Here is a 24,407-nt window from a genome sequence, read left to right as displayed (position 1 = left end):
GCCACAATGACACTGCCCCGTTAGCCTCCCCAGTCGCCTCAGAACAAAGCACAAGGGACCAGCTCACTCTTGTGACTTTTAATGGTACCGTTTTAACATAAATGATGTACAGTCATTTATGGACTCTAATTGAATTTAGGCCTAATAAATTGGATTTAATATATGTTTTCTACAGTATTCTTTATTGGTTACACCATGTATGTGCTCTCACCTCACCATATTTACAAACAGGTGAAACTCGGAAAATTAGAATATCGTTAAAAAGTGCATTCATTTCTGTTATTCAACTTAAACTGTGAAACTGATAGACTCATTACATGCAAAGTGAGTTATGTATAGCCATGATTTGTTAGAATTTTATTATTATGGCTCAGCTTGAAAAAAAAAAACACATGTGAAATGCTAATATTCTGAAAAAATAAATAAGTCATCAGAAATAAATGAACTTTTGAACGATATTCCCTGTCAAACCTGTCAAACCCAATTGCAATGACCTAAACCTGTGACATTACCATGTTGTACATTTGTCTGTAGGTTTCCTCGAGGTGCCCAAGTTTCCCATACCACAAAAGTGTGTCAGGGACAGTTTCCAGTGGGTCGTGAGCCTGAGGCGTATTTAAAGGCACTGTAACTGTTTGTTTTATTGGTTTAAACTATGAGAGAGGGAACACGTAAATTAACTTGCTAACACACTTCGAACATGCTAATTCTTGATAGGGATTAGTTTTTAGGTACATTTCACATCATCATCATTGGATATTAGAGCTAATACTGTATAAATATTGGGTATCGGCAACAAATATCAAATACTGAATCGAAATCCATTTTCAGCTTTCACTGCTTTAAAACACAACTTTTAACCAACTAAATCTAAGCGAATATGGGCATTCTGTATGTCATTTTGAAGCTGGCGAATTCAACCACCGAGTTTTAACCTAAATGCTGCGGCTAGCATTAGCATGCTGTTGCTAACAAGGCTGGGACAGAAACTATGATAGAACTACCTAAAGTATCCAAATGAACTAGCCGCTGCTGGAGTGGCCAAGTGTTTGTGTTTTAGGTTATGAAAAACATATTTGTAACGCATGATCCGCTCACTTTATGTGAGTTGTTTAATGTAAATGATCACAATTATTTTAGTCATTCTTGAAATCAAGATTATTCAAACCATGATGTGTTGCCTTTTTAAAAATACATATACATTTCATTTATCTATATACATACTGTATATTAAAGGTCCTATATCATGCAAAATCGACTTTTTAGAGCTTTTAGCCATGTTGTTATGCTATTTCCTTATCAAAAACACCCCCAGAGTGGTTTGTGGCTTCATTCACTCAGCTCTCAGTAATCCTCCTGAATCCTGCTCTCTGAGCAGCTGCTCCTCCCTCTCCTGGTGAACGACTGAGTGTTCAGTTGTGTCGTAACAGCGGAACGGAAGTGCTCGACGTCTGTAATGCAATGTCTTAATTCTATGCTTACGGCCGGATTTTAATTTGTAAAACAGCTTTTTCATTATTTCTGTCGTAAGAGAGATGCAAAGAGAAAAAAAAAAAAAGAAAAAAAAAAAAAAAAAAGGATGTGCCCGAGGTGCTTCCAGGTCAGCTGTGGCCAAAACAAACCCTGAGCGTCTGAACAGATCAGTCATGTTTGCGCTGCAGCTGTGAAGATGGAGCTCGTTGCAACTTATTCTGGTTGTTTTTCTGTGACTGTCTCTGATGGATGTTTGGTGAACCTTCACCTGAATCAAAGTGGATTAACTTTTATAACCAACGCGAGTCCCATAATGTAAACAGCGATGGACCAGAGCAGTGAGTCAGTCCAAGCGCGTATTAGCTTGTGTGTTAGCATATTAGCATGTGTGTTAGCCATTTATGAAGCTGTGTTGCAGATGTCAACTCCTTATAACTGCATTGTGAAGTATCTTCACTTATTGCTGTTTATTTATATTACGGTAAAGTATGTGCGGAGAGAGGGGGCGGAGTTAACTGAATCGAAGCGTTGTGTCTTCCGGGTTCGAAAAATACCTCCAGAAAACACTTATATTTATCACAAAAATGAGTGCTCAATAGTGGTAGAGGTACAATATATCATATAAATGCCTATACTTAACTTTGGAACGGCTAAAATAGCATGATATAGGACCTTTAGAAAAAACGATGTTAAATATTTTCTTTGGACAGTTAAAAAAGTATGAATTATTTAAATATGCTTTCTAAACTAATCCTCTATTGAGAGATCTCCATCACACCTGCCCCCTGCTGGCCAGCCTTCACACCTGCCCAAGCAAACCGAGCCTAACCCTGACAACATCATCATCACACAGAGCTGTTTATTTATGTCGGACTAAAGCATTTTTCCATTAGCACATGAAATGCGAAGGGAACAGAAAAAATCATCCCAGTGGCATGAAATAATACCAGTTTGCTTTTCTTTTTTTTTTTACATTTTTACAGAGGCTTCTAAACTTCTGTTCCCCTTTCAGCAAAATGTGAGCACTGATCAGTGGCAATACAAAAGCTACTTATAGAAACTATTCAAATGTTTACTGTGACGAATACAACAGCTCCATCACCCTAAATCTCACATCTAGGGTTGCATGAAAGACAAAACTTTAAATAAAACTCTGGTGGGAAAACAAGCAAAATATCTCAATCGATCAACATCAATACAGTACTTTAACCTCTTAACTCCCGCCTGAACCGAGAGCATTTTCCCCAGTTCAGCTTTACCCAAGTCCTGCAGGCCAGTGTAACGCCTCATTTGAAAGCTAAGATCTACAAAACTCATCTAAATGGATCTTTTTCCTCACGTCATCACATTTTTTTCCATCTTTTTTATTCAACTCATTTTGTAACTTTTTGGTCCATTTTTTAATCATTTTTTAGTCATTTTTTGTCATTTTTTGGTCATTTTTTTTGTCAAATTTTTGGCAATTTTTTTTGGTCATTTTTTGTTATTTTTTGGTTATTTTTTGTCACATTTTTGTCATTTCTTCGTCACTTTTTTGTCATTTTTTGGTAATTTTTTGGTCAAATTTTTGTCATTTTTTTTGGTCATTTTTTCATCATTTTTTGGTCATTTTTTCATCATTTTTTTGTTTGTTTTTTTGGTCACATTTTTGCCATTTCTTCGTCACTTTCTTGTCAAAGTTTCCTCACTTTTTTGTCACATCTTCATCATTGTTTTCGTCTCAGTTCTGTCGCTATTTTCCCACCTTTTTTCCAGAAGCTTTTGGATTGGGGTGAAGCCAAACTGGAGAAAATGTGCTCGGTTCAGGTGGGAGTTAAGGGGTTAACTTGAGTCATTGTTTGGCTTATTGGGGTAATATTTGACCAGAAGTATGTGTATTCTGTCTGAGAACCCCGCGCCGAAGCGAGCGCTGCTCCTTTAAGGCCGGCGTTTGCGCTGGAGCTGAATGTATCTCGATGATTTATGCAGGCACAACAACTGCGGCCGACAATAGAGTGTGAAGGAATCCATCTGGTCAAAGCGGTAACCGGAGAAGACCTTGTGTATTCCTGTGCACCAATTAGGATTTCAACTGGCCTAAATGTCACAGGGGCCGCTTCACCAGCCCCGGATCAGGCAATGGGACGAGGGGGAAATAAACGGGATAAAATGTGGCTTAAACAAACAAATCATGCACAAACGAGGCCTAACAACAGTTATTTGGGAAGCTCAGCATGTTGTGACAAGCTTCCACTTTCAGCAAACGGCATGCAAACAGTTTAGTTTAGTTTAGTTTATTTCTTATTTGGTGTCTTGCACCCAAAGGTGCCCAGCCCGCATGGGCTTATAAGACACAAAAATGCAGGCAGACGTCGGAAAAACATTAAACAAAGAGTGTCCTCTTCCGCGTAAGCCAAGCGCTTAACAAAAACTTAGACAAATGAAATGGCTTATACTTGAACAAGAACTTAAGCCTTTCCTCATCGGAGATTTCAAACAAATGTACAGCAACATCAGACAGTTTACAAAATAATTGCCTTCTCGGTTCATAATACAAAGGACAATAAAACACAAAATGTAATTCACTTTCAATATCATTTAACTGACACAAACAACAAGTCCGCTCCTCCTCTGGGACCGAGTGAAATCGTCCCGTCTCCAGAGCCAGGGGCAGAGTCCCGGACCTCAGCCGAGCACAGACTGACCTCTGACCTCTGGATAGGTTCATGGTCACATAGGGCTCAGGACCAAAATTATCTTTAATCAAAATATAAGTTCTCAACTTTGGCTTAAACAAGACGTCATTTAACCATTTAAGTCTATATTTTTCAAAGTAAACTTTTTTAATTTCTCCAACGTTACATCTTAACTTGTTTCTAAAAATAAATTGGAGATCAGCATCACCAAAAATGTTCTCCATCTGCACACTCCAAATGTATCTATTAGACAGGTCCCATTTAAAGATGTGTTTGGACAGTCTTGTGTCAGACATGTTGATAAACCTATTCCATAACCGTACCATGTCACAAACACGCCTCACTTCACATGGTTCCCAACCCATGTCCCCGTACAGAGCGAGCTTAGGGGTGTTTTTGTGAACACCTAGAAAGTACCTTAGAGCTCTGCATTGAATTTTTTCACTATGGGTTTGTTTACAGTAACCCCAAACCCCAGCACCATAATCCAATACAGGACAAACACAAGATCTGTACAGCTCAGTGTAGGTCTTATAACCAAGATCACGACACGCCTTCACTTTATTTATAACAGCGCCGAGAGCTCGACCTGCAGATTCAGACAGTGATTTGATCCCTTCGTCAAATGTGAGATGTTCATCTACATTAAATCCAAGATATTTGTACTTTTTAGCAAAAGAAAGAACTGTAGTGCCAAAACAGAATTTAGCGTCTGATAACGCATGGGTACGTGATCTAAAATGCATAACTTGAGTTTTATCACAATTTATCATCAGTCTCATTTTGTTGCACCAAGCATGAACAATATTCAACATTTTCTGAAGATCTGATTCCTTTTCGGCTAATAGTACAATGTCGTCTGCATACAACAGAATACAAAGTTTCAAGTCTCCCACATTAATGCCCACATCTGCCTCTTTAACTTCATTTACTAAATCATTAATGTATATGGCAAATAATGTGGGAGACAGAACATCACCCTGTTTCACGCCGTAAGGTGTCGGGAACCAGTCAGTTAAGTGGTCATTTACTTGAACACAAGAAGTTGGATTTTTATAAATAGCCTTAACTGACCCACATAAACACAAACACATAAACGGCGCCCTGATGAAAACACTTTGAGGGAAGACGGGTCCGGCGATCGATTACAGGCTTTAAAAATGCCCAATTGGGAATGAATGGGAATGAACAGGGGATAAATAGAACTGAAGGCTACATCTTTACAGACAGATATGAACTGCAGCATAATAATCAAATTGGATAGTTTTACATTGAAATTTCTATCAGACCAGAGATTTTGACATAAAAGATAGTCATAAATGAAAAGAATCTGTGTTCAGTAAATCAGAAGAATTAGCTACGAAGGGTTAGCCTACGAGGGTTAGCGAGGTAAAGTTAGCGTTAACCCTGATTTTGCCGTACTACAAAGCTGGACAAGTAGAGCAGGGTAGATCTCCATGGAAACATGCCCTTAGCTCAGAGCCTGCTCTGGACCAGGTTTAGTTCCAGCTTAGATAAGAAGACGGCTCGTTGACCAATCAGGAGAGATTCCTCAGCTTTATCGTACAAACGAAGAGTGAGGGGCAAAGAGAGGGAAGAGGAGCGGCGGAGAAAGAAGTGCTGTATTTCAAAGCGGTCGTGGATTTTATAAAGTAGCGACGTCGTGTTGTAACTTTTACAGCACATGCGGGTGACGCCGATTTTATATTGCCTGGCCTGCCAGACACTCCTCCTTTCTGTTCAAAAGAAGAACCGTCTGGACAGCTCCTCGCAGCCGATCATTTCACGATTTTACCCACATCGGTCCAACCACGAACCAAGAGGCGGGACTTCATTCCCCCAAGAGGCGGAAGCCGTCACCACACTCTACCAAAACAATAGAGATGGAGTGTGCGGCGAGTGATACGATGTTTTCTTCTGCTCTTTCGTCTGTTTTAAAGAGGGGGTATTATGCTTTTTTCAGTCCCATAGCACCAGTCTATATCACACTACAATGATGACAAAACCTTCTGTTGGTCTGTAAATGCAGTAAATTAGAATAACTGCCTTGTATAAAATGTCTCTCTCAAAATGGCTGTAGTGAATGTCTTGAAATAGGCCTCTGTCTCTTTAAGAACCTCTGAGCCTTTCCGACACGCCCCCTCCGCACGCTGTCTGTGGCATCAGTGGGGAGGGGGCTCTGCTGAGGAGCAGTGGTTGGTTACTCGGCTGGTGACGAAAGCTCGGAGGCGTCTCCAGGAGGTGGGGGCGTTCCTAGGAGGACTCAGGCAAACCTATCCCTAAAATGGCCGCCATCAGAGTTTTTACAGATTACTCAAAGATACATGAATGTGCCAAGGCAACACTTCAGGCATGTTTTTAATGAGGGAATGACATAATAACATGATGTAAAGCTTGAAAAAGTCGATTTTTCATAACACCCCCCCTTTAAATCATTTTAAAAAAAATGTAATCCCTAAAACCGAAGCAAGAAAGAGCGTTCGAAGCGTTCCTCGTAAATAAGGACGTTTTTGGAAAGCCTTCCTGCCGCTTGTTACAGCGATGTACTGTATCTAGCCTTGCTCTGATTGGTTGATGCCGTCTGTCAATCACGCCCACCAGGAAACCATTGAGACCATGCTTACTCCCAGACTATATGTCTTTGAAATATCTATGAAAAAGCATGTATTTTGGCAGGCCAGGCAAGATTTTATATGACTACATAAAAGGGCTTATTTCTCATCCACATAATAGTATGTGTGATGCATTTTTTTGTTGTAATCAGGGTTGTCGGTTGTCAAAAAGAAATAATCCATTCATCAATACTAAATCGATGCTAAAAGTGGTGTCGAAGCTAGATATTCATTTGAGCAGGTTTCGATACTTTCTGTGTTTCCTCCAGAGTAGCCCCCCCTCCTCCTGCTCGCTCCCAGAGCACAGGAAGGAACCTGCTGCGCTACCATTAAAACTCAAATTAGAGCTAAAAAGCACTCACTTAGACCCTGAGTAAAACTCTAAAACTAAATGCATCCATTGTCGAAGTGTAGAATCTCATTACTGGGGAAGCACCAGGTTGAAAGGAGTAGGCGTTTTTATAGAAACTGTAGAATTTGCTATGGCGGCTAATGTTAGCTTTGCGGCGTCCATTGGTTTACATGCATCAGTTAGCATTGGCTATTAAGCCGCTTTCTCTCCTAAAAAAATTGAACAAAATGAAATTTCACCAGCTGAGGTGGCTCGGGCATCTGTTCCGGATGCCTCCTGGTCGCCTCCCGCGGGAGGTGTTCCAGGCATGTCCTAGTGGGACAAGGCCTCGTGGAAGACCCAGGACACGGTGGTGGGACTATGTCTCCGAGCTGGCCTGGTGTCGCCTCGGGGTCAGAACAGCTGGAGGAGGTGTGTGTGGATCGGGAAGTTTGGGCATCTCTGCTGAGACTGCTGCCCCCGCGACCCGGCCCCGGATAAAGCGGAAGAAAATGGATGGATGGATGGAAATTTCACCAATGTCAAGTGTATAGTTACATGCTACCTATCTGTACTTAACTCATGAATATACTATGAATTTTAAAAGGCCAGTTTTAACATTGTGCTTTGAATGAATGTACTGTTCTGCTCCTAAATGTGTCATGGGCCAAATCCAGTCTGTAAACACAGGTTAAATCGCGATAACAAAGAGATCAGAGAAAACAAATTAGACCCTTTATTACTAAATGTCTCACGAACATGGTAAATCTGCATAAACTATTATAATGTTGAGTATTCAGCAATGTAGACAATACAGAAGGAAAGAGACAAGAGTTTCCTATAGCAAATATGATATTTAAAAGTTTTTTTTTTTTTACTCTGGTATCCAAATCAGTATCAAGAATCGACTTTTATTTTCAGTATCGAAATCAAGTTTGAAATTTTAGTATCGTGACGACACTAGTTGTAATAATTTAGTATAAAAATTGAGTGATTCTGATTTTCAGATGAACTGACCCTCCTGCTTCACATGAACGTCTCACAAATCTTGAGAGAAACCCATAGTTAACCCTTTGTCCAGTGCTCCGGTCTCTGCACTGGCTTCCTGTTGCTCAGAGAATAGAATTTAAACAAGCCTTTTCATGGTTTAGCACCAAATTACATCTCTGATACAGCCGTATGAACCATCTCGGGCCCTGAGAACTTCAGGGAGGGGTCTCCTGGTGGTTCCCAGAGTCAATAATAAACACGGTGAGGCTGCGTTTCAGTTTCATGCAGCTAAAATCTGTACCAGTCTTCACGAGGATGTGAGACAGGCCTCAATTCTGACAATGTTCAAATCCAGGCTGAAAACAGTTCTTTTTACCCTCACATTTGATAAGTGAAAGTATTTTATCTGCATTCTTGCTTTTTACTGTCAAATCCATCCTTCCATCCATTTTCTTCCGCTTTATCCGGGGCCGGGTCGCGGGGGCAGCAGTCTCAGCAGAGATGCACAGACTTCCCGGTCCACACACACCTCCTCCAGCTGTTCTGGGGGGACCCCGAGGCGACACCAGGCCAGCTCGGAGACATAGTCCCACCACCGTGTCCTGGGTCTTCCACGAGGCCTTGTCCCACTAGGACATGCCTGGAACACCTCCCACGGGAGGCGACCAGGAGGCATCCGGAACAGATGCCCGAGCCAACTCAGCTGCTCCTTTCGACGTGAAGGAGCAGCGACTCTACTCCGAGCTCCTCCCGGGTAACTGAGCTCCTCACCCGATCTCGGAGGGTGCGCCCAGCCACCCTGCGAAGGAATTCATGATCTTGTCCTTGTCAATGTTAATCAATTTTTTATGTTGATGTTTTATGGATTGATTGTTTCTGCTTTTTAATAATTGTATGCAACTGTGAAGCACTTTGAATTGCCTTGTGTGTGAATTGTGCTTTACAGATAAACTTGCCTTCGAGCGGCAAAATCCCCAAAAATGCGACCAGTGACTTTACTGGAAAAATGTTTATCTTAAACTGAGCACTTTATTTTGTTATGCTGCCCTCAGAAAAAGATTGACCTATTTTATTTTTGTTAAGATCTTTTTTTATTTAAATGTGCACCATACCATTTATAGTGAGTTTTCAATAAAACTACTCGTATTTGGCTTTGGCTTTGACTTAACATTTCATTTCACAGCTCTCACTTTGCGGAAGAAATACCGGTATATATATCGTATATCGATGTTCATCCTAAATATATCGGGATATGACTGTCCAGATCGTCGAGCCCTTGTTGTAGTACTGTTTCTTTTTAACTTTATTCTTTTTTAAATCTGAAACCCAAAGGGTTAACTAAACTGACCAGCAACAGTACAGTACAGTACCACTTATCCAAAAGCTCCATGTCAGGGTTTGTCAACCCGGGTTAGAGGAACTAATCAGTTCAACCAGCTTCGTAGTAGCCCTCTGGCTGGGAATTAGATATTAAAATCCCTCTGAAAAAATAAACCTTAGAAATATTGTTAAGCCCAAGCCTGCAAAGTTTGGAGTCTGGAGGAACTACTGAAGTGGAGGGGTCAATGCAAGAGTAGAAAAAAAACCTGATCTTGAGACGTTTGAGAACGTTTTGTACCCAGTGCGCATGTGCGATACATTTCTTTGCTTTCTTTGCTTCTGCTAAAAATCTCCACTTCGACCACTGCGTGAAAAATCAATACTTTCACCCGCAGTCTCGCCTTAAGAGTCTGTGCCATGTGTCACTCTGAAGAGATCGTTTTATCCGCTGTTCCCTCTCCACTCCTCGTACAATATTGATCACCGTTTGTCATGATCCGAGATAGAGACAAGTGAAAGCGGACGGTAGAGCGGGTCGTCTGACAGGCGCACACTGTCGTTGTGTCCTTGGGCCAGACACTTCACCCTCCTTGCCTCCAGGGTCTGAGTACTTGGTGTATGAATGAGAGAGTGAATGGGTGACTGCAGTAAAGACCTACAAATGTCGTTTTCTGAAATACTTAAGAGGCACCAAGAGCCCCCCACACCTGCAGCACAGTGGAGGAGATACAGGAAAAGATGGTGGTGAAAGACTGTTGTGGGGCGGAGGGAGCTGCTCAGGAGGAAGAGGAAGGAGGAGGTGGAGGAGCTGACCAGTGCAGGACACCACGCTCTGAAAAACAGGAACAAACCCAGGAGGCGGTGCACCATTTCAGAGGGACAGAGGAGCACTGAAGGCAGGCAGCCAGGTTTCCTCCAGGTGCCACAATTTCCCTTACCTCCAAAAACATGCTGGTCAGGTCGGCCCACAGTAGCGGCTCGCTCATCGAAACACAATTTAGTTTTAACAACTGTAAAATTACAAATAAAGCGCTTAACTCTCACCAGAAAACCTACCAAAAAATTGATCCAGAAGCGTTGTATAGCTCTCCGTGATGGAAAGTAAAGGTGCCATGATAACCACCCATGAAGCCATTGAGTCCCAAAAAGGTAAATGATGCACAAATATCTATTTTTTCCCCGGCACCTTTAACCTCTTAACTCGCACCTGAACGGATCCCATCAAAAAGCTTCTTGGAAAAAAGCCCCAAAACAGCTACAAAAATGAGAAGAAAACAAGGATGTAAACGCAACAAAAATGTGACAAAAATGTGACAAAAATTCAACACCAATTCAACAAAAATTCATCAAAAATTCATCAAAAAATTCTAAAAAAAATGTGACAAAAAATTCAACAAAAATGTGACAAAAAATCATCAAAAATTCAACAAAAATATAACAAAAATGTGACAAAAATTCAACAAAAATGTGACAAAAATTCATCAAAAATTCAACAAAAATGTGACAAAAATTCAACAAAAATACATCAAAAAATTCAGCAAAAATGTGACAAAACATTCAACAAAAATGTGACAAAAAATCATCAAAAATTCAACAAAAATATAACAAAAATGTGACAAAAATTCCACAAAAATGTGACAAAAATTCAACACAAATTCAACAAAAAATCATCAAAAATTCAACAAAAATATAACAAAAATGTGACAAAAATTCAACAAAAATGTGACAAAAATTAATCAAAAATTCAACAAAAATGTGACAAAAATTCAACAAAAATTCAGCAAAAAATTCAGCAAAAATGTGACAAAAATTCAACAAAAATGTGACAAAAATTAATCAAAAATTCAACAAAAATGTGACAAAAATTCAACAAAAATTCAGCAAAAAATTCAGCAAAAATGTGACAAAACATTCAACAAAAATGTGACAAAAAATCATCAAAAATGTGACAAAAATTCAACAAAAATTCATCAAAAAATTCAACAAAAATGTGACAAAAAATTCAACAAAAATTTGACAAAAAATCATCAAAAATTCAACACATTTTTTGACAAAAATGTGACAAAAATTCAACAAAAATGTGACAAAAAATCATCAAAAATTCAACAAAAATGTGACAAAAATTCATCAAAAAATCAACAAAAAATCAACAAAAATGTGACAAAAATTCATCAAAAATTCAACAAAAAATCAACAAAAATATGACAAAAATTTGACAAAAATTCAACAATTTTTTTTTAAAAACTCAACAAAAATGTGACCAAAATTGAAAAAAAAACAACAACAACAGCACACAACACACAGCAACAACGCGAGGAAGATGATCAGTTTTGTGGGTCTTTCAATTGCGGTGCTACACAGGCCTATATAATAACCAAAGAGGACAGAATGCATTTGGTTTAGGCGGGTGGTAAGTTGTTAAAGGAACAGGCCACCATTCGTCCATACTGAGACATGTTCTTACCTGAGCTTAGACGAGTTGATGCGTACCTGTCTGGTCTCTGTGCGTGACTGAGCGCACGCACAAAGACCAAAGATGTTGTTAGACATTTGGCCTCTCCCAGTATATTCCTATAGCTCCAAACGGGGGGTGAAGTTGGAAGCTACCGCGCTCTTCCACAGGCACAAAGACCAGACAGCATCAACTCGTCTAAGCTCAGGTAAGAACACGTCTCAGTCTGGAAAATCGGATTTTGTCTCTCCAAAATAAAGGCAATTTGGGCATTTTCACTCCTCGACTCTGTACTAAACACAAAATAATAGAAACTCAGTGCATTAATCCCACATTTATTGTCAGAAATCCACAGCTAGTGTTTCAGAGGGATGACTCTCCTTTCTGTCTCTCCCTCCTTTATCATGACACTTGTTGCATAAATGACTTCACCCATTTCGAAACAGTCGATTCAGCCGTGATTTTCTGTTATTATGGTGGCCTCATCCCTCCGCCGCACTCTGCTCGCTGTGGCTTTCTGTAAACCCAAATTACCCTTGACTCAAGACTATTACAGGCAGCTCTAGCTAAGCTCCCCCGAAGTCTCAACTAGCCTTTTGGCCAGAGAAAGTCAACACAGTCATGGGGACGGCGAGAAGAAGAAGAAGCCACAAGTGTTTGAATTGGGGAGACTGTTACCTTTTACCAGCCGCTCTGTTGTGGACTGCTTCTCCTTCTCCTTCTCCTTCTCCTTGTCCTTCCCTGACATCTTGGCTTCTCCTTTGCTGTGATCAAGCTGTAGATTCTTCTCGTTTTCTTGATCTTTGTCTCTAGCCTCTAGGTCCTTTTGGCCAGCTCACACGGCCTCGACATCAGTTCAGTCCCCACTTCGGGCAGCTTCGGGAGACACGGCTTTCTTTCGTGTTGTACATCCAAGAAAATGGCCAAAAAAAATAATAAAAAAAACAATAATAATAAAAGATTAGCCTCCAAGCAGCACCACGACAGACAACAGTGGCTTCAAAATACCTTGCTAGCTTTCGGGTGGGCAGTAATGGAAGAAATCATGAGGTATTGCTGACATCAGAGGAAGCAGACGGGGCTTGTGGCTGAGGAAATAGAAGGAAAACAAATAATACCTGGATATGACTCCCGTGGGAGGCTGTCGTTTGCGGCTAATCCGATTTACTAACTATTACGCGGCTAGTTAGCCGGGGCTAACATGTTTTGGCAAATTGGCAGCAGAGGAAGGGCTGCAGAGCAAGACGCGAGGTTCATCGTGGATTCCAAACGTGGAAAATGTATCAAAAATATCCCTTGTTTGAGAGAAAGCGGAGAGTTCCAGTCGAGGTGCCGGAGCGGGCAGCGTCTTGACAGCCCTCCTCCGGGATTAAAGTCTCTAATCTGAGAGGAAGAGAGAGGGAGAGGGACGGGGCCGGGGGAGTGAGAGGAGGCAAAGGAGGCGAGCGCGCTGTAAACTCCAGGCATTTCGTCCGTGGGCGGGGCTTAGTGAGGACGTCGCTATGGATACACGCGAGGTCTGACTGAGCGTTAGAGGAAAAGTCACGCTGCGGAACATTTCACGTGTGCGCGCGTGTGTGTGGCTACGGCGCTTGAGGAACGGCTCTTCTTCTTCTTCTTCTTATTATTATTATTATTATTATTATTATCATTATTATTTTGTATTATTATTATTGTTTTGTATTATTATTATTATCATTTTGTATTATTATTATTATTATCATTATTATTATTATTATTTTGTATTATTATTATTATTATTATTATTATTTTGTATTATTATTATTATCATTTTGTATTATTATTATTATTATTATTTTGTATTATTATTATTATTATTATTATGTTGTATTATTATTATTATTATTATTATTTTGTATTATTATTATTATTATTATTATGTTGTATTATTATTATTATCATTATTATTATTATTTTGTATTATTATTATTATTATCATTATTATTATTATTATTATTATTATTTTGTATTATTATTATTATTATTATTATGTTGTATTATTATTATGATCATTATTATTATTATTTTGTATTATTATTATTATTATCATTATTATTATTATTATTATTATTATTATTATTTTGTATTATTATTATTATTATTATTTTGTATTATTATTATTATTATTATTATTTTGTATTATTATTATTATTATTATTATTTTGTATTATTATTATTATTATTATTATGTTGTATTATTATTATTATCATTATTATTATTATTTTGTATTATTATTATTATTATCATTATTATTATTATTATTATTATTATTTTGTATTATTATTATTATTATTATTATGTTGTATTATTATTATGATCATTATTATTATTATTTTGTATTATTATTATTATTATCATTATTATTATTATTATTATTATTATTATTATTTTGTATTATTATTATTATTATTATGTTGTATTATTATTATTATCATTATTATTATTATTTTGTATTATTATTATTATTATCATTATTATTATTATTATTATTATTTTGTATTATTATTATTATTATTATTATTGTTATTATTATTATTATTATTATTATTATTGAAAACATTGACAACCGTGCAGTGTTGGGGAGTAACTAAATACATGTACTTAGAATAGTCATTTTGAGTAACTGTATAGGCTATTCACCTTATTCCGGACGTTCGCGTGGGCGCCGCCATGAACTGTGCCCGCCCCTTTTCTCCTATGTGTTAACATGGGGCTGGAGAAGTCCGTATAAAATCAGTCACTACACGAAAACAAAGCCGTTTTCAGGCCGCACAGAGAAACGGGGCAGTGTTGACATGTTGGTGCAAATGAACATCGGACATTTTACACAAATCAATCGACTAAACATCAGATTTGAGCGGAGAATATTTTCCCTCGTTCTCCGTTAAAATGAACGGGCTTCGGGCTCGACCGGAAGTGTTAGGAAAACGAGGTGCCGAGACAACGCAAAAAGTGGCAAAAGTGGGCGGGGCGGAATAAGGTGAATATGCACAGTTTCCCCATGTGACGTCTGCCTGGACAGTCAGCCAGACGCTGGACTTCCTGTCGCTGATCGTTTACGTTCACAATTAGCAGGTTCCCAGACAAATGTAGAGATAGCTCAGGATCTGGTTAAGGACAACGAGTCAGTCAGAGCAACGCATTACAAACATCATGTTCGCTGTGAATCCAGCCCCAAAGGAAACGCCAACTGTCGTAAGGGGCGGAGCTTTTATCTTAGCGCTAAAGGCTAGTGTTGAAAAATGATAATATAACATGTAAACAAGTAAATATTATTTAAACTACTAACAGGACGATTCTTTTTTGCGCAGGCTCGTTCAAAACTTTGCGCTAGTTTTATTTTTTATTTTGTTAGCCGCGTTAGCTTCAAGACAAAAACATCCACCGTTATGAACACGGAGGTTTCCTCCAGTGAAGTCGTTACGTCTCACGTAATATTTTTTAACCTGCTCCAGTCACATCCGAACTTTTACTCGCTGTCCTTTACCAAATCTTGAGCTAGTTAATGGGAAGAGATAACGGACAGGAAGGACAGCGTCTGGTTTACTGTCCAGGCAAAAATCACATGGGGTCACTGTGCATATGGCCCATTCTGGTGAAGTTACACTTTCATTTAGAATGTGATCTGCTGCTCCTGTGCATCTGCCAAGAGAGCCTTTGAGTTCCTAATTAATGGTAAGTGAGTTTATAACAGGTGTACCAACAATTGTAGTCTTCATCTTTGTAATTATATGCCATAATTATACATAAATATAATGACAATCTATGTGAAAGTATTCTAAAAGTATTCTAAGTAGAATACAACACTCTGATTATAGACAAAGTAACGGAATACATTACAAAATACACTTTATGGCAAGCATTCAGTATTCTGTAACTAAATACAATTTGAAAGTGTACCAGCGACACCAAATGAGCAACACAAAGAGAATCCTATTTTTGCTTCATATAAAGCTCGGGTCTTCTCGGCCTGGGAGCTTGAGGGTTCTGCTCAGTATCTTTGCTGTTCCTAGAACTGCACTTTTCTGGACCAAGATGTCTGATGTATTTCCTGGGATCTGCTGGAGCCACTCCTCCAGTTTGGGGGTCACTGCCCCGAGTGCCCCAACGACCACGGGCACCACTGATGCCTTCACCCTCCAGACCTTTTCCAGCTCTTCCCTGAGCACCTGGTATTTCTCTAGTTTCTCGTGTTCCTTTTTCCTGATGGTGCAGCTGCTTGGTATTGCTATGTCGACCACAACGGCTTTCCTCTGCTCTTTGTCCACCACCACAATGTCCGGATGGTTCATTGCCATTCTGTCCGTCTGTGTCTGGAAGTCCCACAGGATCTTGGCGCCAAGGTTTCCAGCCCATGCTCTGCACAGATGTTCCTGTACACTATACCAGCCACTTGGTTATGGCGCTCCATGTAAGCTTTCCCTGCCAGCATCTTACACCCTGCAGTTATGTGCTGGATTGTCTCATTGGCCTCTTTGCACAGTCTACACCTGGGGTCTTGTCTGGTGTGGTAGATCTGGGCCTCTATTGCTCTGGTGCTCAAGGCCTGCTCCTGTGCAGCCATGATGAGCTTCTGTGCTGTGCTTCAGTCCAGCTCTGTCTAGCCATTGGTAAGGTTTTTTGATATCCACCACTTCCGTTATGTTTCGGTGGTACATCCCATGTAGGGGCTTGTCCTCCCATGACGGGACCTCCAGCACCTCATCTTCTGTGCCCCACATTCACCGAGCACGTCATTTGTTGGAGCCTTGTCTTTGATGAACTTATGGATCTTGGATGTTTCAATGTTTCATCCTACACATTCATATATAGTCTACATTTATATATGAGATGAGGAAGGGTCTTCTCTTTGGTCCTCATGCTGGGGAACAGACATTGCTGCAATACCACCCTCTAGTGGCGAGTCACACCAATGTCAGAAAAATTAAACTTCCAATTTCCCAAAACATTGAATCAGCGCAAAAAGTAAACATTTTATTGTGAATATAGTAATAATAGGTGTTTTTTGTTGTTGTTGTTTCCAGGTAAAAGTTCATAAATTAAGAGACCAATTTAGCCCAAAACCTGAAAATTACACAAAATGAGTTTTGCCAAGTCCATTGTTTTTTTGCGAAATTTTGAGAATTAGAATTGGGATTTCCTGCGTTCGCCCTCTTGTAAGCTCTCAGATTCATGAACAGCTGATAGACTGAGGTGGGACTTTAAAACTTGCCTCTGAGCGAAACGCCTGGATTTTAGAGCCCAGGAGAACATCGAGGAGCTGAGGTGACGTGACTATGGAAACGCACCACGTGACCCTGAGAGGCGTTAACCACGTGTCGTCAGCCCATCACAAAAAACAGCCTATTTATTACGTTTTACATGACTTTCAAACACGAGCTTTGATCATTGTACTGATTTATTCTAATTATAGTCAAAATGACACCGTTTTAATTTAATGCTTACTCAATAAATTGCTTCAAATGAAGCGACTGACACAAATCACTGTGACACATCGACAGGGAATTGCAGATACAGCAGTTTGACGCTAGATGGAAGTGTTGTTAAAGGTCCAACAGATATATTTTTTCTGCTGCGTTTACATTGAAGTCACACCCGAAAGAAAATAGTAGCTACATGAACAGTGTGGGCTTTACGTATTACAAAAGTAACAAGCTACAAAACTATATAACTTTTTTCAGTAACCAAAGAATATGACTTATTACTTACACAAAATACGGTAATATTAGACAGTACTATTCAAGTAACTCGAGTTACAAGCACATTTAAATGTATGAATGGAAAAATGCCAAAATAATGAGGAAAGCGAAATTTAAAAAAAAAAGGAAATCTTTGACTGCATTTTTGCTCGGTGGCATGATTGCTCTTTTCAGTATATATTTTACTCACAGTAGTGCAACTCAGCTACATTTTTGAAATAGCAATATGTAATGCAAACATATTGCATTTTAAAGCTGTAACCACTAATATAGAATACATAACAGTTTTAAAGTAACTTGACCAACACTGGCTATGAATGAATCTGGACAACAACTAACAATTTGAAACTCCCATGCTCCCTCACATTGTGCATAATCAAACATCAGGGTCCAGGGCGTTTAAGGGGCTACATTATGTGTTCCTATAGGTCAGGAATATCACAACCGTCTCTGTCAGCCATAATGCCAGGCGTTGGATGGAATTATAAGAATGAGCAGCATATAGCTTATAGGCCTACCTTTTGCCACATTGGGCACGATCAGTAAACAAATGTGTTTATGTCAACAGAAAACATGTGCATATTAAATGTACAAGTGATTTGTGACGCTCACATGCACTTTACAAATATAGTTGTACGGTAGCCTGGCTCGACCCATGATTCATTCATACTTTTATAGTGTGAGAAATAAACTGCAGGCTGGTGCAGACCGTGGTGGAAGGCTATCGGGTAATAATACTAGGCAGGCTTTCCGGGTTTCCCGGTTTTTATACACTCCATGTTTAGGAGACAGTGGGTGCCCCCTACGTCAGTGATGCCTCACCCCAAGTACAGTATAACGTGGTCCACACATTACACACATGTGCATAATTTGAATGCATAAATCTACACTGCGTTGCCTCGACTCTTCTGGAGGGAAGCTTTTGTGCCACCCTGCCAAAGCATGCAAGATGATCATGGTCTGACGGGTGCTCCACAACGTGCCCATGTCCAATGGCCCCGGACCCACAGGCAGCTCCTCACCACAAGTCAGACAATGCTCCCCCAGTGCGCCAGGAGGCCTTCAGGATGTTATCTGGCGTATTTGTCAAGAATGAAACAAAGTTCACTTTTTAAAATGACCTTGTGTAGCCATTTCTTCCATCACATTTCTGAGTGATTTGAGTCACTTCGCAAGTAACAGCTGGATCCCCGCCGCTTTGACCACTCGCCCACTCCCAGGCGCACTGTTGCTTCAGGGTGAAGGCCGCAGGGTCTGGGGGACGGCTCGGACGGTGGGGGCAGCTGTGTCTCCAAAGCAGCCACAGAACACCCCTCACCCGGATCATCCTCCGCTCCGACGTGACCCTTTCACCATATAAAATGAAGTTTGAAATGGTTTTAAAAGACTTTACATATTTGAAAGTGCATTACAGGCACCGACCTTGCCCCACTGTGTCCATGTCCCCATCCTCTCCCAAAATGCCACTCACACAATCCTCACAGGTGACAGGGTGAACCTGGTCCGGTCTCATGTGAACATAAAACACAAAACTTGGTAGATAAAGAATAAACTGTAAGCAAACAGCAACAGCAAAAACAGACAAATGTAACGTCCAAATGTCCAAGACTCAACAATGAAGCAGCAGACGGATCATAGTCCCCAGGTCTCCACTGTCCTCCTTCTCTGGCACCAAAAACGACAAAAACCCACTGAGTGAAAAGACAAACTTTGAGAACAAAACTTTTTGGCAAAGACCCAACAGAAAATGTTTCCGTCCCACCAGATGTTGTCAACTGGTGGTTAAAATTCAGAGAGTAAAGTGGATATGAGCGAAATAGAGTTTGTGCTGATTCTGCTCGACAAAGAAAAGATAGCGCGAGACCTTTTAATCTCACAGTTGAGAAATTCACTAGTCGCAGCAGCTGTTACAAATGAACTTGCACTACCTTCTAGCAAATATTCCATTTAAGTACGCAGTGATTCTGGTTGGGTTTTCAGTGTTTTGTGGCACACAGAGTCAGTGGTTTCTTATATTAGAGGCAGAGAGCCCCAAAACCTTCAAGGTAAACAAAAGGTACGCAGCTCTTTTAGAAATCTACTCCTTTAAGGAATAAGATACAAAGTCTTTGCAATAAGTGAGTAAAACACATCTCATTCTCTTTCAGATTTTCAGATTCTGCTGCCAGAGGCTTCAGCGAGTCCTTTCATCCACAATGATGGTGTTTGTATGAATGGCAAATAGACTCACCTTCCAGCTGTTATTGCATAAAGATACACAGTGATTCTGATTGGCTTTTCAGACAGGACCAAAGATCGAAGTGTTCGCTGGCACACAGAGCCTGTGGCGTGTATATAAGGGACAGAGAGTTGTGGAGAGCTGCAGAAGCGTGGAGGTGAAGAACAGGTAAGAACTTCTCTTCCAGTTGCTTGGATGAAAAGATCTACTCTATTACGGCGTAAGACTCACACAAACAGTTCTAATTCTCTTTCAGATTTGTCTCGACATTGCTCACTGCTCTGAGAGACTTAAGTGAGCCGTTTCATCGGGATCCACAATGACGGTGAGCACAAAAGAATAGTTTGAACTGTTTCTGCAGCAGTGAGAGTCAAAGGGCTGTGTTGTTTCAGCCTGTGGTGCTGCTCCTGTTTCTGGCTCCTCTGTTGAGCTGCTGCAGAGCGGAGGTCAAACCCGTCGACTGCAGCGACGTCTTTAAAGAAAACCCGAGCAGCGCCAGCGGAGTCTACTCCATCTACCCGTTCAGCGAGAGATTCTCTGTCCAGGTACGTCAGGGACACAGGAAAGGCCTGGTATCTCTTGGTGTAAAGTCTCATTGGAGCGGCCTAGCTGAGTTAATGAAGCGTACAAGTGGAACCGTTTATTTCTCTCTTCTTTATTTCCACAGTGTATCACGTTATCACCGTAAGAGCTAAAATCATAATGAACAATATTAGACTCTACCATAAACCATCAAAATGGAATAAGACAAATACCTTTCTTCCCCTTCAGCTGGGAGATAAGACTGAGAAGACGGTAAAGAGCGGCCACATGACTCTCGCCATGATCTTTCTAAAAAACACTTCCTCCCTGGGACATGTATGTGCCCTGTGGTTGTCAAATTGGACCTTACAGTGAAGCAGAACCAATGAGAAAACCACCGTTCCAAATGCGGGTCTCTACATTTTGCTTTTTGACAAAGCCAGTACTGGTCACTTTGGCATGTTTTGTCATGATGCTTAGGGGTTAAAGCTGTTGCACATTTGCTGATGCGTCGGCCTCAAACTGACTTTTAGAATCTCATGTGTTGCAGGTCTATTGTGACAGGGAAACAGACGGAGGAGGTTGGACGGTGAGTATTTTCACTAAACTTTAGACCAGTTTGGACCAGTTCAAAGCAGACTTGTGTCCTCAGGTGTTCCAGAGGAGGATGGATGGCACGGTGAACTTCTACAGAGGCTGGGACCAGTATGTGGCTGGATTCGGTGATGCTGACGGAGAGCACTGGCTGGGTAGGAACTAACAGCGTTGGTACATCCCGTCACTCAGCAGGAATAGGGTGGCCAGATTTTCCAAACGAATAGCTGGGACACAATTTGTGAATACGCCTCGACTGTCTTTTCCCATGCTGAATGGTTTGCAGCTTATGTGAATGACATGCACCAATAAGCATTAAGGAGATGCTAGAGGTGAATTTTTTATTGGTTTATACCTATATACAACTCTATTGGAGAGAAATTGTTTTTGAAAGAATTTTTTAAAAAGATCATTTATTTGACAGTGATTGGATTCACAAACCTGTCATATTATTCTAATGGCTGAAAGTCCTTTGTACTGGCCAACGTCATGCAAATGTTTTTGAATATTATCACCACTTGTGGAAGCATTTATGAGGAAATAATTAGACCTTAGTTCATATGTGGTGGAAGAGGTGACTTTGAACTTTGCGACCGTTTTTTGTTTCATGTGAATTGGCCCAGGAATTTGCAATAAACTAAAACTAGAAATCTGCTTTATGACAGTTGCCATAGTTACCGCCACGACATTTTCAGCTGCTCACTGCATAGATACAGACGGCATCTCGTCATAGAAGGGGGCGTGGCTTCGCCGAGGGGGAAAATAGAATCTTTAGAGAAACACAATTTTTCACTCCCTTTAGTCATTTCCTGGTGGAATATCAACTTATTTGTCACACATAAATAAAGCAAAGTGTAAATCGGGCCCATATGGATATTTTCTCACAGCAGATTGTTCAGTAGAAGTGAAAAAAAGGCAGTTGTAGCAAGCGCTAGCTAACCGTTAGCATTAGCCCGATGCTAACATGTAGCATCATGTTAGCATTCTCCGTTATTTAAGTATTTATCGGCTGTTGAACCACTTTGCTCCTCTCCATGTCTTTGTATCTTTATTTAGTAGAAAACTATATTCATTGTTCAGCATTTGGTAAAGTAGTTTTTATATAATAATAATAATTAAAGAAAGTTTAGATTCTTCTCCAAATTTTTTTCCCCCTTAACTGTTTCCAAACATGACCATATATGGGCGATGCCATTTATATCTATAGGTTTAAATCTATAGGTTCTCTAGATAGTTTGATGCAACATGAATGCAACCCATTACTATGTGGCTAAGCGGTTTGCGCTCTTGCCTCACAGCAAGAAGGTCCTGGGTTCGATTCCCGGAACGTGTCGACTTTTCTGTGTGGAGTTTGCTTCTCTTCCCGTGTCTGGATGGGTTTCCTCCAGGTGCTTTGGTTTTCTCTCATTTTGAGCACCGTGACCTTAAATTTTGTGATTGATATTCACATGGCCAATTCAAGGGAAGTAAACATTTTGACCAAAAACCTGGACAACTGGGAAAGATTCTGTGTGAAACTGGGACATAATAACGGTGTCTGAGAAATGTTTTGGGTCATGGGACAAATTACTAAAACTGGGAGTGTCAACTGTTTGGCTTATTGTGTTACAGGGCTTGATTTCATCCATAAAATCACGGCCAAACGTCCCCAGGAGCTGCTGGTGAAAATGGAGGACTTCGAGGGGAACAAAGCCTCCGCTCGATACTCTTCTTTCTCCGTCGGAGGCGAATGTGACGGATACAAACTGACAGTGTCTGGGTTCACTGACGGAGGAGCAGGTCAGGTCATGAATATTTTTATTTGTAACGCTACGAGACACCAACTATTTGTGTTTCTACAGGAGACAGTCTCAGAGTTCACAACAACATGAAGTTCAGCACTTTTGATAACGACCAGGACATTTGGCCCGAGAACTGCGCTCAGTCGTTTCTTGGAGCTTTCTGGTATTCCAACTGCCACGACTCCAACGCCAACAGTGTTTATCTCTGGGGCGCTCACCCTCCCCTCTATGCTATCGGGGTAATATGGGAGACGTGGAAAGGAAATGACTACTCTTTGAAGTCTATCAGATTTCAGACACGTCCTCTTAACTGCTGCAGCAACCAGACCTTTTCTTAGCATGGACAACTGTATTTCTCACCAGTCACATATCCAACAGTTATCGAGATGTACTTTGGAGAAGTAAAACAATCATACTTCTGTGTGTAGCGTCAATTCCTGGATAGAGTTTATTGCTGACGTCTGCACTGTGTGAAATGCCTGGAAATAATCATGTATCAATCATAAACCTAAGATAAACAGTGACAACTGATTTAATGAGCTGATCTTGAGAAGTGTGTGTATTGTAACTGAATAACACTTTTAGTTGTTATTGTAGATTGTGTATTTGTCGGCTGCCCATGGACTACAGATGGAACTATAGCATTTCTGCTATAGTAGCTGTTCATTAATATGCACTGTCCCAAATGTATGTCCTGTATCAAATAAATAAATAAAATAAAGTCTAAAAATAAGTCTCCCTCCGTGTTACTGCCATGCCTTATGGATCTGGTCGCAGCAGGAAGGGTGGAGTGGACGCAGCAACAGGGGTTTAGCTCTAACATAAAGCATTTATTATCAACAATTAATGTGGCAGGAATGTGCAAAGCGGGGGCCAGGTGGAGAGGACCAGAGGAGCTTGGACTTGCTGTTTGTGACTGAGACTTAACTTGGACTTGAGGCTAATGACTCTCAATGACTTGCTGTGAATTTATAGTTATTATTTCTTTGAGTGAGTCAAAGATCAGGATTCATTTCGTAAAAGCGGTGCATCTATGTTTACATTATGGTAATTAGCCACATGCGTGTATAGTTCTATGGTTCAGTTTCCCGACGGTGCACGTCTAATCAATACAGCGCGAAAAGGCAGGAGGAAATACGATTTGTTTCTTTGGATGCATCAAAAGTTTTCTAAACAGAGTGAAGAGGAGGAGATTTATGGACAGGAAAACGTTTGAAACAATGGGCTGTACCTACAGCGCAGATAGGCGGCCTCCAGAACGACGATGCGTAAGAGCTGATTAATCAACAGAAATCTTGGGGTTTTTCGATGTTTTAAGGCAGGCCTACTCAATAGGCGGCCCGTGGGCCAGCTCCGGCCCACCAACCAATTAAACAGAACAAATCAGAAACAAACGGATGCACCAGTCACAGTTTATTTAAACATTATGGCAATACACAATATGGCCTAAACAAGGAAAAAAACTGCAAATCCACATGGCTAATTTGCATGAACTCAAACAAGAATGGGAGCAATTTTATTCCATATTTATAAGTACCACATTCGCCTGATTCTTTTTCAGATTCCTAAATGATTCCCAATGACCCGCAACAGCATGCAACAGTCCGGGACACTATTCTTGGCACAAATTACAGTGTTTAATGGCACAGTAATTTGTGCCATTAAACATAACACATTTCAACAGTTTGTGACGGCGCATGAAGCCTCTGCCCCAAATC

General features: G+C 40.4%; 3 protein-coding genes across 6 annotated transcripts in view; 2 read left to right on the top strand and 1 right to left on the bottom strand.

The window, feature by feature from the left end:
- LOC306971712 (serine/threonine-protein phosphatase 2B catalytic subunit gamma isoform-like) overlaps window positions 1-13,277 on the bottom strand; it is a 75,189-nt gene extending 61,912 nt beyond the window's left edge. For 2 of the 4 annotated variants that reach the window (XM_079568072.1, XM_079568075.1), the window contains exon 1: window positions 12,532-13,277. In XM_079568072.1, coding sequence (XP_079424198.1) covers window positions 12,532-12,601 — 70 coding nt within the window. In that variant the 5' untranslated portion in view covers window positions 12,602-13,277. The remainder of the gene's footprint in view (window positions 1-12,531) is intronic. The other 2 variants (XM_079568073.1, XM_079568074.1) reach the window with 2 other exon arrangements.
- A 6,635-nt stretch (window positions 13,278-19,912) lies between these two features.
- LOC306972552 (microfibril-associated glycoprotein 4-like) overlaps window positions 19,913-24,407 on the top strand; it is a 39,578-nt gene continuing 35,083 nt past the window's right edge. Inside the window, exon 1 of the mRNA XM_079569223.1 lies at window positions 19,913-19,960. The gene's annotated coding sequence lies outside the window, so the exon portion shown is untranslated. The remainder of the gene's footprint in view (window positions 19,961-24,407) is intronic.
- LOC306972295 (microfibril-associated glycoprotein 4-like) lies at window positions 20,046-23,051 on the top strand. The gene is made up of 6 exons (XM_079568869.1): window positions 20,046-20,117; window positions 20,185-20,337; window positions 20,865-20,903; window positions 20,967-21,063; window positions 22,520-22,687; window positions 22,750-23,051. The coding sequence occupies exons 1-6, from the start codon at window positions 20,112-20,114 to the stop codon at window positions 23,025-23,027; spliced, it is 741 nt and encodes a 246-aa protein (XP_079424995.1). The 5' UTR covers window positions 20,046-20,111; the 3' UTR covers window positions 23,028-23,051.

This window comes from Gobius niger, assembly GCF_951799975.1.
Source record: "Gobius niger genome assembly, chromosome: 1".
Lineage (NCBI taxonomy): Eukaryota > Metazoa > Chordata > Actinopteri > Gobiiformes > Gobiidae > Gobius > Gobius niger.
The sequence above is the reverse complement of the archived record's forward strand: the minus strand, read 5'-3'. Positions and strand labels throughout refer to the sequence as shown.